Source organism: Lathamus discolor, chromosome 1, assembly GCF_037157495.1.
Source record: "Lathamus discolor isolate bLatDis1 chromosome 1, bLatDis1.hap1, whole genome shotgun sequence".
Taxonomy (NCBI): domain Eukaryota; kingdom Metazoa; phylum Chordata; class Aves; order Psittaciformes; family Psittacidae; genus Lathamus; species Lathamus discolor.
In genome coordinates, this window is record NC_088884.1 from 46,819,470 (window position 1) to 46,838,045 (window position 18,576).

The 18,576-nt window shown below is 38.1% G+C and overlaps 1 protein-coding gene across 1 annotated transcript in view; it reads left to right on the top strand.

Moving 5' to 3' along the window:
- Nucleotides 1-4,201: 4,201 nt before the first annotated feature.
- LRRIQ1 (leucine rich repeats and IQ motif containing 1) overlaps nt 4,202-18,576 on the top strand; it is a 116,687-nt gene continuing 102,312 nt past the window's right edge. Inside the window, exons 1-10 of the mRNA XM_065669733.1 lie at nt 4,202-4,341; nt 5,277-5,439; nt 7,770-7,881; nt 8,514-8,608; nt 9,715-9,820; nt 10,531-10,754; nt 12,636-12,710; nt 12,881-14,080; nt 15,031-15,183; nt 17,864-18,014. Coding sequence (XP_065525805.1) covers nt 5,311-5,439; nt 7,770-7,881; nt 8,514-8,608; nt 9,715-9,820; nt 10,531-10,754; nt 12,636-12,710; nt 12,881-14,080; nt 15,031-15,183; nt 17,864-18,014 — 2,245 coding nt within the window. The 5' untranslated portion in view covers nt 4,202-4,341; nt 5,277-5,310. The remainder of the gene's footprint in view (nt 4,342-5,276; nt 5,440-7,769; nt 7,882-8,513; nt 8,609-9,714; nt 9,821-10,530; nt 10,755-12,635; nt 12,711-12,880; nt 14,081-15,030; nt 15,184-17,863; nt 18,015-18,576) is intronic.

Here is an 18,576-nt window from a genome sequence, read left to right on the forward strand (position 1 = left end):
AAGATTTGTATTGCAGAGATGGCAAGAGCTGCGTAGTCTGGAATACACTTTTGCTTATGTATTTCAATATACTTAGTTTACTAATTATTAAAGATACCATCTGAAATGAAGAGACATAACCATAGTAAAGACATAAGCTCTCACTTTTTTTTATGTGATCTAATTCAATTTTTGCTGAAAATAGCAGATACAGCCTAATTATTTCAGTGTGATTTAGCACACAGTTCTAGCAAAGCCATAAGAGCTGTCAACTGTGCTACCAACTGCCCTGTACTAATCTGGGGTACCCTTTACACTTTTGACGTGAATCTCCCAGTCACTCAGCTTACTTTTTTCCTCTATTTTTTTTTAATTGTGGAATGCAACAGGATGTGAAAATGTGAATTCCCTTCAAATGAAACTGAACCAAGAAATGCACTTCATCTGTCATCAACAGCAAGTCAATGGAAGGGCAAGCAGAGACCCTGCCCACAGCAACTGCCCTGAAATACATGCAAAGTGTGCATTAGACCCTGAGTACCATCCAAGAATCACCCTTGAAAATGCTTGCAAATGTCAACAGGACCACAATGAAGTCACATGGGCATTCATATCTTGAGCGTAGTTTAGTGTATTTCAGTGGGAAAGACCCATAGCACTGTAAACTCTTTGATGCAGGATTTCTTTTTATATACATATATATCATTATTGTTATTATTATCATCATAGTACCATATCTTCTGGGCCTCTCAAGCTTTTTGCAGAGAGAGTGAAACTCGTGTTCACTTTCACCTGTCTTGCCTCTTCTCTAAACAAACTCCAGGATTTTAGTCTGCATGGTTTTGTGTTAGAAGCCCAGAGGAGCCCAAGAGCACCAGTGTTACAAGATTGACTCTACAATGGCAGCCAACTGCAGTTGTCCTACGCTTTCCATGTGTTAAGCAGTCAGGCACACAAGCATGCACAGACACATGAATGTAACCAGCACAGGCATAGTCTTCAGAAAGTATTTTCTAATGCAAAGGCATTTGTTTGAAAGGAATTGTTCTTGTCTTCTGTCAGAATTACTATGGATTAATTACAGTAAGAAGTTATGTCTTCTGTTATTTGCAAAACAGAAAAAAAAAAAAGAAATGAAACTTCTGCACTCAAAAAATATCTTACATTAACATCCTATTTTACATGCAAAACATATGTTACATATGTATCAAATTTGTTGATTATAAGATTCAGCAAACACAAGCTTTGCTTGCCCTTTCAAGATCCTCATGCCTGGATTCTGAATATTCTGTTGCTGAAATGTAGAATGAAGAAAGCTTAAGATTCTCAAACTAGCTCCGTAACGGGTTTGAGCCAGTAATACACTACACAAACTTATGGACTGTATTGGATAACTGGTCTTGCACTTTCCTGGAAGAAGATCCACTACTTTAAAGCTTCATCAGAATTTTCAAAACCATCAGGTGTTAGAACATTGGTGTGATGTGTTGTCCAAATAAAAAACCCTCAACAGTATTTCACTTGAAAACTGGCATCTGCAATAGTTTCTGTTGAAATAACTGCAGTTTCTATGCTTTATTTTGAGCCATTTTAATAATGTCAGTTTATCTTCAATAATTTGTCTGAAAAACAGAAATATTAACTTTATAAAATTATTTACATTTTATATTACATTGTTGCTTCACACTAAAAATCCTTACCAGCTCTGAATATTTCCATCCTACCTTAAAGAGAACAGTCTATGATCTGTTTCTTTCTGAAGTCCCACTTAACCATATCCTTACAACAGAGAAGTTTTCTTCTGTTGATTAGCCCTGACTTCCTGGTTACAGGCAACAGGCCTACAGAAAAAAATCTTTTTCATTGGCAAAGTTGTTTGCTAAAGGCATGACATAGTGCCTGTGGTCTTCAGTCACCATGATTACAGCCTAACTTGCACTTACAAAACAAATACTAAGTGCACAGTCAACTTAGTGCTTGAAGGCTTGGCAACATTGAAAAGCTCACTGGTTACATAATTCTGTAAAATACAGGACATTTCAAATGGATGAGTTTCCACTGTTTTAAAATTTATATATCTTACTCATCCATAACACTGATGAGAAAATGGTAACCAGTTGCCCTTGTGTCCTGGGTTTACCAGGAGCTGTTTTGCTCCTTCTTAGTAACTGGTGCAAGCTCTGTGTTTTGACTTCCAGACTGGGCAGGGAGCTGATAACACCGATTGTTTTTAATTGTTGTTTAGTAATGTTTATTCTGGCCAAGGACTCTGTGAGTCTCATGCTCTGCTGGGGACGAGGGGAGGCCGGGAGGAAGCAGAGACAGGACACCTGACCCAAACTAGCCAAAGAGGTATTCCATACCACAGCACGTCATGCCCAGAGAGGTAACTGGGAGTTACCCAGAAGGGCACTCTCGCTCTTCGGGGGGGTCGAACTCGTTCAGCGGTGGTATCGTATTCTCTTGTTATTTTCTCTTATCAATATTATCACTGGTGGTAGCAGTAGTGATTTGTGTTGTACCTTGGTTGCTGGGCTGTTCTTATCTCAACCCGTGGGAATTACATTCTCCTGATTGTCCTCCCCATCCCTCCGGGAGTGGGGGGGGGGGGGGGGGGAGTGGACGAGCTGTGTGGATCGGTTTAAACCACAACACCTTGAATCCAGTATTCTGAGGTTAACATCCACAAGTCTTTCAGTAGATGGAAAATACCTGCTATCATAGAATCATCATAAAATCATAGACTGGTTTGGGTTGGAAGGGACCTTAATGATCATCTACTTCCAACGCCTCCTGCCATGGCTAGGGACATCACCCACTACACCAGGTTGCTCAAAGCCCTGTCCAACCAGGCCTTGCCAGGGATGGGGCAGCCACAGCTTCTTGGGGAATGCTGTTCCAATGTCTCACCACCCACTCAGTAAAGAATCCTTGGCAGATCCTTCCCATTGCTCACAAAAGTGCCCATTTTCCATGTAAAACCTGTCTTTACCTTTCATGTCTCATTTTTCTGTTACACCTGTCTTTGCACCTTGGTATTCCTAATCTAACTCTGGGGACAGATGCATTCCCTAGAACACTATTACACACTAAAAGGATATTGTCTGCACCCTCCCTGCCCAATATGATTTTGCTAGACTGAACTGTGTGGAGTCTTTTCCCTGACTGGGCATTTTCTACAGGTCCCGAAGACCTGTGTGTGGCTGATTGTAGCAAAGTATTTCTCATCTCCAGGCAGTTTATAAAGGAATAGCACTCAGAAGAGTTCAGAATCTTGCCTAACGTTCTGCTGTTGCTTTTTCAATCAGATTCTGAAGTGTTCATGTTCCAAATCTTAATTATTTTTGAATCTTGCAAAGTGAACATGGCATTTGTTTGTCATTTAGATGGGCAGCTACAGAACAAAATCAAGGGTATACATGTAAATTACACAAAGCAAATGAACAAACAAATGTAACAGAAAATACCCCATGGCCTGTGGCAGGCTGCTGGAGATCGGAAAGTGCTTTAGGTTCTCACGCACACTTTATATATATTTCAGGGGCAGTTGCTGTGGGCAGGGTCTCCACTAACCCTTCCACTGACTGAACACCCACTTGCAATTAATGACAGATGATGTACATTTCTTGATTTAGTTTAATTTGAGAGGAATTAAACTTTTCACACCCTGTTATAGCCAAAAAAAAAAAAAAATCCACCAACAAACAGAACAACCCAAAAGAAAAACAAAACCAAAACCAACCAAACAAAAAAAACCAAACCCCAAACAAACCCCAAAACAGAGGAAAAAAGTAAATAGGGTGACTGGGAGTCTTTCCAAGCTATGACAGGGCTCCAGCGTGTGATCACAGCAGGGATGTCTGGTGGGTTTTCATTTTTTATGCCTCTGGAGTTGTCCTGGCATAAAGGAAGCAAAATTGCAGTGTTTTAATCCATCTTTATATAGTTTATCTTTGGTTTGCTGTAATTCTTTTTTCCTATTAATTGCTGATTCAGATTTATTCTGAACACCACATTCCAGTTCACTGCTTACACTAAGAAAGCATTAAAAGGTACACCACCACACAAAGAAGGTTTGCGAGGCTTGGTCCCATACTGCGGCCTCCCCAGAGCCGCCGCCCCACAGGCGCGAAGCGCCACCTGCTGGCAGAGTTTAGATCTTCCGGCTTGCCTTCCCTGCAGCGGCTTCCGTTGCCTTGGCGACGCTCCGTGGTCAACAGAGCGGTGGAGGTATTCCTGTTGTCCCGCTAGGACCTGGCCAGGGGCGGCTGCGGGCTGCGGAGTTTCACGGCCGAGGGGTGGCCTGTCTCCGGAGTCAGTCAGGAAGGCGGAGGCTTCGGCAGGAGCTCGGCCGAAGGAGGAGTGAGTAGCTGCACGGAGTAGATCGAGGAGACCGAAGGGCTATGGGCTCCCGAGAGGGAGGACTACAGCCCTCAGCCTGCAAAGCAGCGACTTTGCGGTCATTCCGGGAAGCGGCGGCAGGCGGGAGGCCTCCCTGCCGCCATGGTTTCTGGGAGTTGCAGTTCCTCTCAAAAAATAACTTCTTTGTACTAAGCTTTACGTCGGGGATGTGCTCGGCGTGTTCTTTCTCTTCCAGGAGCCGGCGGCGGACGAGGCTCGCTGGCTCTGATGGAGCTGGTCTGGGCTGCCTCCCCTGCCCCCTGACTGGGGCTAGGAGTGAGGAGAGGGGTGCGGGTTGCAGAGGGAGAGGGGATAGCGGCGGGCCCCTTTCCCGTCCTGCCTGCATCCGTCTACCAGTCTTGTATGTACTTCTGTTGGTTAGTCTGTTTCTCACTGCTTTTTCTGTATCCTGACAACTTCATCGAATGCTTTCTGGGTTCTTAGTCTTATTTCGTAATTGTTAATATCAGATTATACATATATAGATATATATATGTATGTATATGTATGTATTTTTTTTTTTTTTAATTTGCAGCTATTAGGTTTGCAGAATAAAAAAAAAAAAAACAGAACAATCAAACCAAACCTTTGTGAGGCTTATATCGTAGCACTGATACTGTCCACTAGGAGCAGAGGGCAGGCAGACTTTTTTAATAAACAAATTTAGTAACACCTGCAGAATTTCGAGGGGTAGACTAAGGGGAGAGTCTCTTATCACAAACTAACAGTTTTCTCATTTGCTTGCTGGTATGGAGTGAAGTTCTCAGAACAAACTTCTGCTGTTCCTTTCATGTTTTAAGCCAACTGTTCAGTAAATACAACTAAGCTTATGCTAAAAAAGCATTGTCCTTATTTTGTTTTATGCTGTCCTGAAAGTTAATATTTTCTTTGTGCAGCTTTGAAAGCAGATAAGACACTGTGGAAAGTAAAATGTCAGAAGATACTGAGGGAATTGACAAAGAAATAGAAGTTGAATTAAGCAGAATCAGTGTTTCTTCCTTTGAAGCAGATGACCTTGACACAGAGGTATCAAACGGAGCTTCGAGAGACAGTGAGGCGGTAAGTATTCGATTGGCTAAAAGTGCTTCTATTTCTGCTTGAAAGTAGTACGGGCATTGAAAAGATGATCTTGAGGTCCTTTCCAACCCTAACTATTCTATGATTCTATGAATGGACTTTTTCCTGACATACCTAACCTGAAGATTTATTCTGAAAAGTTGTCTCAGTAGTATAGCTTCATGAAAAAAACTGTAACTGCCAATGGTGACAAGACAATAAGACAGATGAATATCAGCATTCTGCTTAAGTGAGGAAATCAGACTCGGAAGTAATGTTTTGTTTTAGATCCTCTGAAGCAGGAATCATAGAATCATAGAATAGTTAGGGTTGGAAAGGACCTCAAGATCATCTAGTTCCAACCCCCCTGCCATAGGCAGGGACACCTCACACTAAACCATCCCACACAAGGCTTCATCCAATCTGGGCTTGAACACTGCCATGGATGGAGCACTCACAACCCCCCTGGGCAACCGATTCCAGTGCCTCACCACCCTAACAGGAAAGAATTTCCTCCTTATATCCAATCTAAACTTCCCCTGTTTAAGTTTTAACCTGTTACCCCTTGTCCTGTCACTACGGTCCCCGATGAAGAGTCCCTCCCCAGCATCCCTATAGGCCCCCTTCAGGTACTGGAAGGCTGCTATGAGGTCCCCACGCAGCCTTCTCTTCTCCAGGCTGAACAGCACCAACTTTCTTGGCCTATCTTTATATGGGAGGTGCTCCAGTCGCCTGATCATCCTCGTGGCCCTCCTCTGGACTTGTTCCAGCAGTTCCATGTCCTTTTTATGTTGAGGACACCAGAACTGCACACAGTACTCCAGGTGAGGTCTCACAAGAGCAGAGTAGAGGGGCAGGATCACCTCTTTCGACCTGCTGGTCACGCTCCTCTTGATGCAGCCCAGGATACGGTTGGCTTTCTGGGCTGCGAACACACACTGCCGGCCCATGTTCATTTTCTCATCGGCCAGCACCCCCAAGTCTTTCTCTGCAGGGCTGCTCTGAATCTCTTCTTTGCCCAATCTGTAGTTGTGCCTGGGATTGCTCCAACCCAGGTGTAGGACCTTGCACTTGTCATGGTTGAACTTCATAAGGTTGGCATCAGCCCACCTTACAAGTGTGTCAGGGTCCCTCTGGATGGCATCCCTTCCCTCCAGCATATCAACCGAACCACACAGCTTGGCGTCATCGGCAAACTTGCTGAGGGCGCACTCAATCCCACTGTCCATGTCAGCTATGAAGATGTTAAATAAGACCGGTCCCAACACCGATCCCTGAGGGACACCACTCATTACCGGTCTCCAGCCGGACATCGAGCCATTGACCACAACTCTTTGTGTGCGGCCATCCAGCCAGTTCTTTATCCACTGAGTGGTCCATCCATCAAATTGATATCTCTCCAATTTAGAGAGAAGGATGTTGTGTGGGACAGTGTCAAACGCTTTGCACAAGTCCAGGTAGATGACATCGACTGCTTTGCCCTTGTCCATCAGTTCTGTAGCCCCATCATAGAAGGCCACCAAATTGGTCAGGCAGGATTTCCCCTTAGTGAAGCCATGCTGGCTGTCACCAAGCACATTTTATTAAAGTTGATGAGGTAGATTCAATCTGGATGAATAAAACAATGTTTCTTCATTTAAATCTGTATTTAAATCTTACAAGATACTGTCTAATGTTTGAAGACTTCCTGTTATTAATATCACTTGATTGCTTAAGTCCTCTTTTTTGGATGACTTCTTGTTTTAGAAACATATTTTCTTTTGAAATCCAGTCATAGCAAAATGATTGGTCTATAGGTTATTAGGGTGGATTGTACTGGTTGTGTGTGACCGTATATCATATGTTTGATATGACATAAAGATCAGCAAAGGCATCAGTGATAATTATTTATGCATGCACATGCTGAATGCCAGCAATGCTTACCACAATTTACACATCTGAGAGAAGGCAGCCCATTTCCCCATATCCTTGCAGTATTTGTTAATTTTTGTCTTAACCTTTTCCTTAATTTCTTGGTCCAACACAATTACACAGAAAATGTTAATTGAAACATGTTTATGAAGGTAGTGGAAGAGAAGTTGCTAAGATGTTTCAATCAAAAATTTACTTATAATGCAATTAAAAGTAAGAATTATTAAGTGTTCAGTAGGTAATAAGATAGTGGAAAGAGTGTAGTAATTGGGAACAATGTTGGTAGCCGCTGCTACTAAATCTCCATCAATATGTTATAGGTGAAGCCAAAATGCTTGTGTTCTTGCATGTCAAGTATTTACCTCTGGTTGTGATTGTGAGATGAAGATGCAGAATTTGTGTCAAATACTGTGTTTTTCTAGATTTCAGATGACTTGCCAGAATCAGTTATCTCTTATTTAAACTTCATAAAAAGCAGAAATCAAGATGCTGAAAAGTTTATACTGCAAGACTTAGAAGATGAAGAAACTGCAAGTAAGCAGGTGTCACAGATAAAATATTTATGCACCTCATATTGCCAGTGGAAGTTAGACTAACAATCTGAAGCCAAATTCAGAGTTTATATGCCCAGGGAGCTGACATTGTCTGTTCCTTTCTAGTTTTTCACATCATCTTGGGTTTAACTCTCATTCAGTGTAATGGTCTTTGTGAACAGGAGATTCAATAGTTGTCTATATATTTTTATATTTGAGGAAGGTTTCTTTTTATAATTTTTTTGTTTGTTTTTTTTTGTAATGGGCACTTACTCCTTCTCATTATTTTTGTAGTTCTTTGGTTTTGAACTGTCTGATACAAGTTCTACTGTATTTTTCTACATGGAAAATGTTCTGCTGTGTTCTATGCTGTGGAATTCTCTTTCATATTTCCTATAGCTGGATTCTTACAATATTATTGTGTGTGTTCCAGATGCACATATTTGCTGCTTTTCATGTGCATGACTCCTATATATACTTGAGTAAAATTTGGCTTGTTTAAGAGTTTTAAAGGGAGATAATGTTTTATTTTACTTTAGAGAAATACAGTAGCAAAGCAAGATAGAACAGAAGTGAGTACTGGCAAGGGATTTTATCTCTGTGTACTAAATTATAGATTTATTTCTTCTTTAGGTAACATTTATGGGGTAGTTTCTTGCCATGCTTCAGATTACTTGGCAGAATTGGCTTCTGAATATAATGAAGATCCAGAACAATTAAAAAAAAAGGTATTCTCTATTTAAATAATATTTGTAGTGAACAAAATTCTATTAATTAATCTAGATAATTTACGCTTGCTTTGTTGACCTCCTTACTAAGGAGACCTATAAGTGTGTTCAGTTTTGTTTCTGTCAGACTAAGGTATTAAGATGAGTTTGTACATGTTGTTCTTTATAACCAGGTCAGCAGCTGTAATACACCATGTTTATAAGTTTTAAAGTTTGGAATAAATTCTCTGTATCAGTAGTTGTGCTTAGCAGAAAAATCAGTAAGATGAATTAAAACTGAATAATCTTTTATTGTTAATTATTTTCAGAATATTATCTCAATAGTATGATAACACTTTTAAAATTCTCTGATCTTTTTATTGTGATTAGGAGGATGTGCTACTATTAGTCTTGCCCCTAATATATTCCATTATTTTATAGAAAATGTAAAGATAATAGTGTCTGTAACTTTCATAATCAAGAGCTATCAATCTGGATTCTTTTATGTTTTCATAGGATTTAACTTAATAACTTGCTGAAGTTTTTAGAAAAAATATAAAACTGCATTGAATTTAATCACTTTTAATTTGTTGCCTGGCCTTTATTAGTGCGCACTTTTGCAAACATGATTTTTTGTTCTCAGAACACCATTGTTTAGCACAATTACTTTATGTGACTTCAGTTGCATTAGAAATATTAATATCTGTCCCAAGCAGGTGATAAACAGATGATAAATGAACAGGAATAAATTGCTTCTTGCCAGTAAAGAACAATGAAAGAAACATAGCAATCTGCATGTCCATAGTATTACTTCCAAGTAGATTCCTTAAAAATTTGCTTTGTAACTAGTTTTTCCCCTGTGTGCATAACAGTATTAATGCATAAATATAGTGGTTAGTTTCAGAGAAAGGAAAACAAATCCTGAATGCAAACCATTCCTTTTTCTAAGTGAAAATATAAAATATATTTAAAAACCCCACATAGAACTATTACATATTTTGAGAAATGGTCCAATATTTATTATTCTAGAAAATAATATTTTGACTGATACATTTACATTATTCAATGTCTAAGGATTCCAGTCAGTAGTAAGTTTTGTATTATTGTACTTTTCATATGATGAAAAGGTACTATTTGAAACTGAAAATGAAGACTTACAGATTGCTACAACAACTAATTATAATAGTCAGTCTACCAGTGATGAAGTAGTATCTGATGACCATTTTGTTACAGGTAAGCAAATGCAGTAGTCTTTTGGTTGAGTTGCTCTTCAGTGTCATATCACTATTTCCTGTTTTTCTGTTTTCAGGAGTATTATAACATTCTTTGTAAAGAATTACATGCTTCAGTATGCATTAAATTTTGATACTTCGTGAATTGGACATGAGCAAATGCTTGCGCTTTTATCTCATTTCAGGATCACAAAATTACCCTTTTCTCTATTGTCTTTATAGAAATTTGTTTCAAAAAATACTACTCAAAAATTATTGAAATATTTATGGATACAAATAATTATGAATACAAATGGAAACCAGATTTGATACACTAAGCAGGTTGTGCTTTGGTCATAACTTACAGTCATATTGGCTGGGAGTGTTTCCCTTTGCCATGTCCTTTGCATGTTTTGGAAGTGGAGTACATCAGTTATAAAACCCCTGCTGATAGCTACAGAAGACATTAATCCTGAATCCAAAGTGTAATCCTGAAATATTCATCGATAGAATAAGAATGATTGTAACAGAGTCAGTAAATGTGCATTATGATAATAAGACATCTCTGATGAAAAAGACTCATGTTGTAGTTCTGATTTCCCTAGGGATATATATTGCTGTCTTTATCAACGCAGAATCCTTTTCTTGTCAATACTTTAAAACCTTTTAATGTCCCCAATGCTTATAAGGAAATGAAATAAAAGGTTTGGTTGGTTGATTACAAATTCATAGCTGATGTTGAAATGAGCATAAGTCTTACTCATCGTGAAGAAAAGTGTAGACAAGAACTTGAGCAGTGGGAGAAAAGACAAAAGGAACTTGAAGATGAGAAGAGGAAAAAGTGGAAAGCTGAGAGAGAAGCACAGGAAAAACAAAATGAAGAGGAACAAACAAGAAGAGGGCAGCATCTGGAGGAATTTGAGGCTGAAAAAATAAAGCTAGAGCTTCTTCATAAGGTAATCAGTGATACTAAAGTCAATCTGTTCCCATCTAGACTATCTTAATTCAAGATCCAATGTGAAAAGGAGAGTACTATCCCAAACTGTATGACTGTCCTAAACTCTGTCTACTTGTGTTCCCAAAGTGAAATGTAAGACATATTTAACTATGATCCATTAAGTTTTATGATTTATTACTTTGATCAACAGTGATTGAATTTGCTGTGCTAAGTGTTAAATTATTCTGTTGGTTTTGCCTATACTAAGGTTTTTTTATATTATGACACTAGCCAAAGTACCAGAATTGAGACTTGTGCTAAATTACTCCCAAATGAAATATGGTTACTGTGCTTTATTTGAAAATACTTACTTACTTCGTACCTCTCACCCCAATTTAATATTTAGATGACAAATGGTAGGTGAAGTTTTCTAAACCAAAATAATTCAATTCAGAAATGCTGGTTTTGTGCTTCATCTAGGTAAAAATTACAATACTTCCTTTTCTTGCCTGTATCTGGGAGTCAGACTTCATCTACAGAGTACTGCCACAATGGAACATGGTTTGTGATAGTGTGCATTGTGCATACTGAAGAATAAAATTTGATAGCTCCCCACAAAAGAGCATAAGAATGTGAAGTGTACCTCTCAGTCATTTTACTTGTAGGACCACGATATTTTATTATTTAGCCTAAATATTTGTATTCTGAGAGATGCATTAGCACTGAATTTTTAGTTAACTAATATGTAGCTTTCTGAAGAGGTGGGCATCTTGGCCCCAGCAAGGTAATCAAAGTCACCAAAATTGAGGAAGGGCTTAGTAAGTGAAAAGACCTTTGATCTCTGAAGGCTAGTTCAGTGACTGATACAGCTCCCTTTTCAACAGGCCACAAAACTGATTAAGCTTTCTCTGCTCTTTTATGTCACGAAGCATTTTTGGATGTAGAATGACTTTCTCTGGACAAGGTGGGGCATATCCCCATTTAGACACTTCGGTAGTGCTGTCACTAGCACACTCTTTTTGGAGGTGAGATGTGGAGACCAACTTCCCCCTTTACAGAAGGATTTAGACATTTAGTCTCCTACTATCTCAACAGTATGCTTCTGAATATGCATGAAAACAGTGCTTAGGTACCTGGGAGACTTTATGACCCAAGTTGGAAGTGATAGTTTATTTATACTGTTTCCTTCATATCCTGGTATATATTTGATTTGGCTGATACTGATTTATCTCGGTTCCATTAGAAGTTATGTGGTTCTGGATCAGCCTCTTTTTTTTTTTTTAGGTACTTACTGTCTGCTAATTTTCAGTCAGATGTAATTTCCAGATAATTCATTCTTTTTTCTCACTAAGAATATGTTGGGCAAGGAGTGAAATGCTATTTATTTGCAAATAGTGAGAAAATAGACTCGAACTTTCATTTTCTGTTGAAGAACAATTTCAGTGAAAAGAATTTATTTAGCTTTACTGAACAGAATTCTTGTTTGAAAGATTTTAAGATCAACAGTAACATACCAGTGCAATTAAATGAAGATTGTTCACACTGCTTTCAGAGTGTTTTGGTTATGTTTCTACTATCTACCTGTACTTTGAATAGTTGTTTCACAAGCATAGTTTTCATCTTCAATAGTAGGACAGAACTTTGAGAGGAAGGTGGTAGTTGTTTGGGTCAGTACCAAGATGCTTGCTCTCTGAAGGTACACATCCTTCAGTACACAACCAGATCTGCATTACAGTGTAAGTGCCCAGTTGTTTATTTTATTCTCACACAGCTGAATTTCTAATTTTAATTTGGCATTCATAAAAGTGCAAAGTCAAGAAAATGGGGGGGATTGGATAGAGGGTGGTTTGGGATGTTCCAGGTTTTGTACAATATTCACTGAAGTTAATTTGTTGTGCAGAAACACCAAATTGCAATAGAAGATGAGTTATGGAAAGAAAAGAAAGCTTGGAGAGACAAAACGATGCAACATGAGGTAAGGTTCTACAATGAGGTTTTGTTGAAAGACTGTGAGGTTACAAATTGTAGAATCAATGTTACTCTGAAGCAGTTAATACACCATATTTATTTATTAATGATAAATATGTGTCAACACCTGTCATGTTTTAAAAGTATTTGAAGTCTATCCTTATTGTTTTGGCCTAGGAATTGATCATGAAGCTACAGTTGCAAATGGAAGATGAGAAAAATGCCTTGGAAAAGCAGAAAGCAAAAGAAAGACAACACCTGACAGAACAACAGAATGCAGCAGCTGTGAAAATCCAAGCTAGATTTCGGTCATTTTTAGTCCATAAAAAATATGCTCCCATCTTAAAACAATGGAAAGATGAAATAAAAAAGAAGCAGAAAATACTAGAAGGAATAGAGAGAGAAATGAAAGAGGAAAAAATGAAAGTGCAAATGGCAGAAAATTGGCAAAAGAAAGAAAAAGAAAAAAAGAAACAAGAACTTCTTGAAAGACAGGAATATTTGGAACAGGTGAGGAGATGTGAAGATTATGAGAAAAAGAAAGAAAGCCCGAGACTTAAAAGAGAAAAACAGTTTCAAATAAGAAGAGAAGAACAGAGAAAACTAGGAGAAAAAAAAGCAAAAGCTGTGATGAGTGAAAGCACAGAAGAAAAGAAAAGAAACAACCATAAGCAGACAGAAAATACAAAAATAGTAAGAGAACAGGAGGAGGAAAAAGTAGAGGAAGAAGAAGAAGAAAAACAGGCTGAAATGATGGATGAAAAAACATACTGGATTATTCCAGCAGAAAGAACTTTGACATCAACATCAAATATGCGAGGCTCTGAGAAGAAGCACTTTTTTCAAGTAAATAATGAGAGCATATACAAAAATTCAGTAACACATGTAGGAGAAACTTACTCACAAGCTAGAGATCTTAATAAAGCTTCAAATAGTCATACTTCAAACAATGAATCTGTTAATTTTGGAACTAACAACATGGTAGAAAATAAGGCAAGCAATATATGCAGCAGTCCACCAACTGTCCAACCAGATGGTAGTGATAAAGAAGTCAAAGATCATGTTTCTCAGTCTGAAACAAGGAAGAAAACTGTGTTTCTAATGGAAGATGCTAATGAAGTCAGAGAGACTTCAGACAAAATTCAAGATTTAGCTGAGTGTTCCAGTAGTATAATTCTTCCTGATGATATTGAAAAGAAGAGAATAAACTGGATGAACACATGTAAATCCTGGTTTAAAATACATGAAGAAAATCAAAGAAAGAAAGCAGCTGAAAAAAAACGACCAAGGAAGAGTTCACTTAGCAAGATGCCTAAGATGCCTCCATTAAGTACAGAAAAGATAATTCGTAGCAGCCCTTGGTGTACTCTGAAGCAGGTAACTATACAGAGTATTTAGAATGAAATTGGAAGCTACAACATAGCTTTTTATTTTTTTTTTTTTTTTTTTAATTCAGTACGTCAACAAATGCTTTTTGGAAGAGGAGGAGATTATCATTGATCAGGATATAGATCTTAGTGAGACTTCCTCTGCACAAGTGCAGAATAAGGGCAATGAGAATTTGCCTTTTTTTGAGACTTCTGAATGCCTGTAAGCATTGTAGAGCAGACTAGTGTGGTATTAGTCTTCAGGCAGCTGATAGTATCATAAGTCTATAAAAGGCAGGAGCACCTAGCTCCTATTTTCTGTTAAATTAATGTGGGTTTTGTCTTGGTATGAGGGTCTGCATTTCAGCTCCTGCTTCTCTAGCCTCTTCAGAGTTTTGGGAAGAGTAGTCTCTTCCAGAACCAAGACATTGCTGATCAGCTTATAGATGGTGGTTTTGCCATAAATAACATTGCTTGGTTTCCAGCACATACTTTTCTTTCCACTTGCTAACTTATCACTGTATGCCTGTTCTGTGCTCTTATCTTGGTATCCAGTCTGATATGACTGCATATGCTTTTAGTCTGAACTATTTTTGTCTATTTTTGTACACTCATTTGTTATTTATGGTAGTGTGATGGGAAACAATTCACACTATTGGTTGCTTTGTTTAGTGTTAATCTTCCACCCATTCAAATTGCATGTCATTAGTAAAGCACTGGGTTTATTAAGGTGGATTATAAAATCAGATTGTTTTCATTACATCTTCTCCCATTTAACAGATCTAACCCATCATTGTTATCCTTTTTTACATGAAAGGATTAACATTAGTTGCTTGCATTTTTCTAAAGTGTAAGTAGTATGTAGTTTGGTCCTTTTAAAGAAAATAGCTACAATGTGACATTGTACAAGAATGTTCAATATACGCACAATTACTTTTATTTATCAATAAATTCATGTAGGTCACAACACTTACACTTGAAGATTTGCCAGCTTGTAGTCTCTCAACGTTATCTGAGTGTTCAAATCTTCAATTTTTGACTCTGAGGCGCTGTGGACTAGTTGCACTGGAAGGACTAAGCAGCTGCAAAGACCTGAAGTATATCAATGTGGAGGTACCAAGTGTATTTGATCCTTTATAATAACCCAGATAGAACTGCCAGTTCTGCTGCTTAGTTGGTTATGAAGTTGTGTCAAACTGTGAATGTATAGCTTTTATTGCCTTAAGAGCATAGGAATATCAACAAAATACTCTCAAATGTTAACGAAGTTATACCAGCAGATTTGCATTGCATGTAAAAATTTGCATTGTACTAAAGCAACATCCTGCAGCAGAATCAAACTATACTAAGAAAAGCATATGATAGTATCAGTCTAGGATTAGCGTCAGTATGGCACACTGATAGATCTTCATTACCTTAGATTTATGAGTGGACAGATGCTGAGCATCATAGCAGATGCTCGACTTAAGCAGGAATGGGAAGAAGGAAAAGTCCTTTGCAATACACACATGGAATGTTAGTAAAATTATTCCCATATATGCTCAAGGAACAGTATAGTGTCTTACACTAGAGGTATAATGTCTAGGTACTTCTACTGCAGTGCCTTACATGGCCTTGTAAATTTATTGACAAAGGAAAACTTTTTGCTCTGTGATGCATCTTAGTTCCAGAGCTTGACAATTTACATGAAGCAACTCTGTTCACATTTTTCATTTCGTGTGCTTTAACAATACCAATTCAAAAGAAAGATAATATGGCCTTATTTCCATAAGGAGATGGGAGACATGGTTACTTGGGACATGGAGAAGGCTGAGGTACCTAATGATTTTTTTGCCTCAGTCTTCACCAGAAAGTGCTCCAGCTGCACTACCCAAGTCATACAAGGCAAAGGCAAGGACTGGGAGAATGAAGAACTGCCCACTGTAGAAGAAGATCAGGTTCAAGAATAGCTAAAGAACCTGAAGGTGCCCAAGTCAATGGGACCTGATGAGATGCGTCTGCAGGTCCTGAGGGAACTCATGGATTAAGTGCCTAAGCCACTATGCATCATATTTGAGAAGCTGTGGCAGTCCAGTGAAGACCCCATGACTGGAAAATGGGAAACATAACTCCCATTTTTTAAAAGGGAAGAAAGGAAGACCCAAGCTGTGTGATGTGGTTGACATGCTGGAGGGAAGGATGCCATCCAGAGGGATCATGACATGCTTGAGATGGGCCCTTGCAAAGCTCATGAAGTTCAAAAAGGCCAGGTGCAAGGTCCTGCATCTGGGTTGGGGCAATCCTAAGCATAAATACAGTCTGGGTGGAGAAGGGGTTGAGGGTAGCCCTGTGGAGAAAGACTTGAGATTGTTGGTTGATGAGAAGCTCAACATGACCTGACAGTAGGGCATGTTGAAATATCTGTATCTTTTTCTCAGTTTTCTTACCAATTATCAGGATTTGATAATTTTGGGTACCTCAAAATACAAGAGCAAAATATTAGTATAAGGGCATAATATCTGTGTTTCCAGCCTTCCTGAGATCGGTATTTTTATGTGATTTTTTTTTTTTTTAATCAAATATTGGCTGTCACAGAACAGTTTTGGGTTTTTGTTGTGGTTTTTTTTATTATTGTTTATTTATTTTAAAATGTTGTGCCTTTAAAAATACACACGATTGCCTCACTATGATATATCAGGATAATTTAGTTAAGGAAAAGACTCTTAGATATATTTTAAGTAGGCCTTATTAATAATTTAGTAATTATATATGTTATTACTTATAATATTTCATACTTTTGCTGTGCCATCTAATGTGGCGGTTGTCTTCTATTCAGTATTAATGAAGAAACAGCCTCTTTTGTTACAGTCCAAGATTGGTTCATGGATATTTCTCACATAGCTAAAGCAGCTGCTTCTGTTTCCCTTGGACATTGATTTCTACTTGATATTGCTCCTCATTTCTGTTGATACAGAAATGGCTAACATTTGAGCCATATCAGTTCTCTGTTTTAACTTACTGATGCAACTGAAGAGGCTGTCCAAGTGCAGGAATTAGTGTTATGGCTTCCAGAGGAAACTTGTAAGCATTTCTGCCTGCAGCTGAAGGTAGTGCCTAAATCCAGTCAGTTTGTTAATTCTAGGATAGGAATTAGACCCTTTGGTTTAATCAGTATGTTGCAAAGGCAAGGAATTAAGGTTTGTTTGAGTATTTGCAGGTGAAAAACAGAGGAAAACAGCAATGGCAGCAAATAGTGAAATAAAAATTTGAGGAAGCATTATTAAAACGGTTTTGGGAAGGGGATGTTAAAAGAGCAAGATCTCTTGGGAGCAGAACATTAGCTGAGAACAGTGTTAATGTTTGTGACCAAAATACCTCTAAATGCAGATTTTCACTCTTTGTTAATAGATTCCAGCGAAGTCATAGCTGTTTTCATTATTGTCTAATAAATATGATGGTTTCTATTCCATTTTTAATTTAGTCTTCTAAAGGGATTTGGGAAACTGGGAAAGCATAAATAGAAAAGACCACTCTATCCTTAATTTCTCCTTACACTTTTTTGTACAACTTCTGGGCATTTTCAGAGCCAGAATGAAGTTTGAAATATATATTTGTTCTATTCCAGCAGGACACTAAAGACAGCTTCTGTGACTCATCAATTTATTTTCTTAATGGGAAAAATAGAGATGCCCTTATTCCTAGCTAGAAGTTTAGGATAAAAAAAAGCAATGATGACCTTCTGTCATATTTTTATACTTAATTCTGACATTTCACTTCAGATGCTTTTTAAGATTCTCATTTTCCTTTATTGCAGGAAAACAACATTCAGATAATTGACTGTGAAAATCTAGAAAATCTTAGTATTCTTATTCTGAGTAAGAACCATCTTTCATCAGTTTGTGGCTTAGATGACTGCATAAATCTTCAAAATCTTGAACTTTCCTACAACAGAATCACTCGGATTGGTAAGAAAATTAATGAAAAGTTATTCCAAATTGTATGACAGTGCTTGTGCTGTTTATATTCAGTTATACTTACTTGGATTCAGGTGCAGCTAGCTGCTAAAGGAGGATGACAAAAGAGGCTTAGAACAGCCCTGCACACACACTCAACTTCACATTTGTAGTATGGCTTAGCTACTGCCATGTGTTACTTCTACCAGGTTGCGTAACTATTGTCAGTCAAAGAGAACTAAAAATCTTTCTCCAAAGGCACCTAAGATTACCTGCATTAACTCAGTTGGAATATGTGAGTAGCCTGAGTTCAGTTTATCTACAGAAACAATATAAAGCCTAGCCTTGCAATTGCAAAGAATTACAGTGTGTTCTTGACTGACACAGTAAGTAGTTGTATAGAAACCATATTATCTGATTATTATTCCACTCTGCCTCTTCATTGCTACTCATTTCCTCAAAGCTGAAAAAACGTATGAGTTTAAGGTAGAATCATTTAGGCACAGCAGGTGTGCCAACCCCTATTGTTTCTACAAAGGTAGTTTGTTATATTTGTCAGGCCCAACACTTGGCA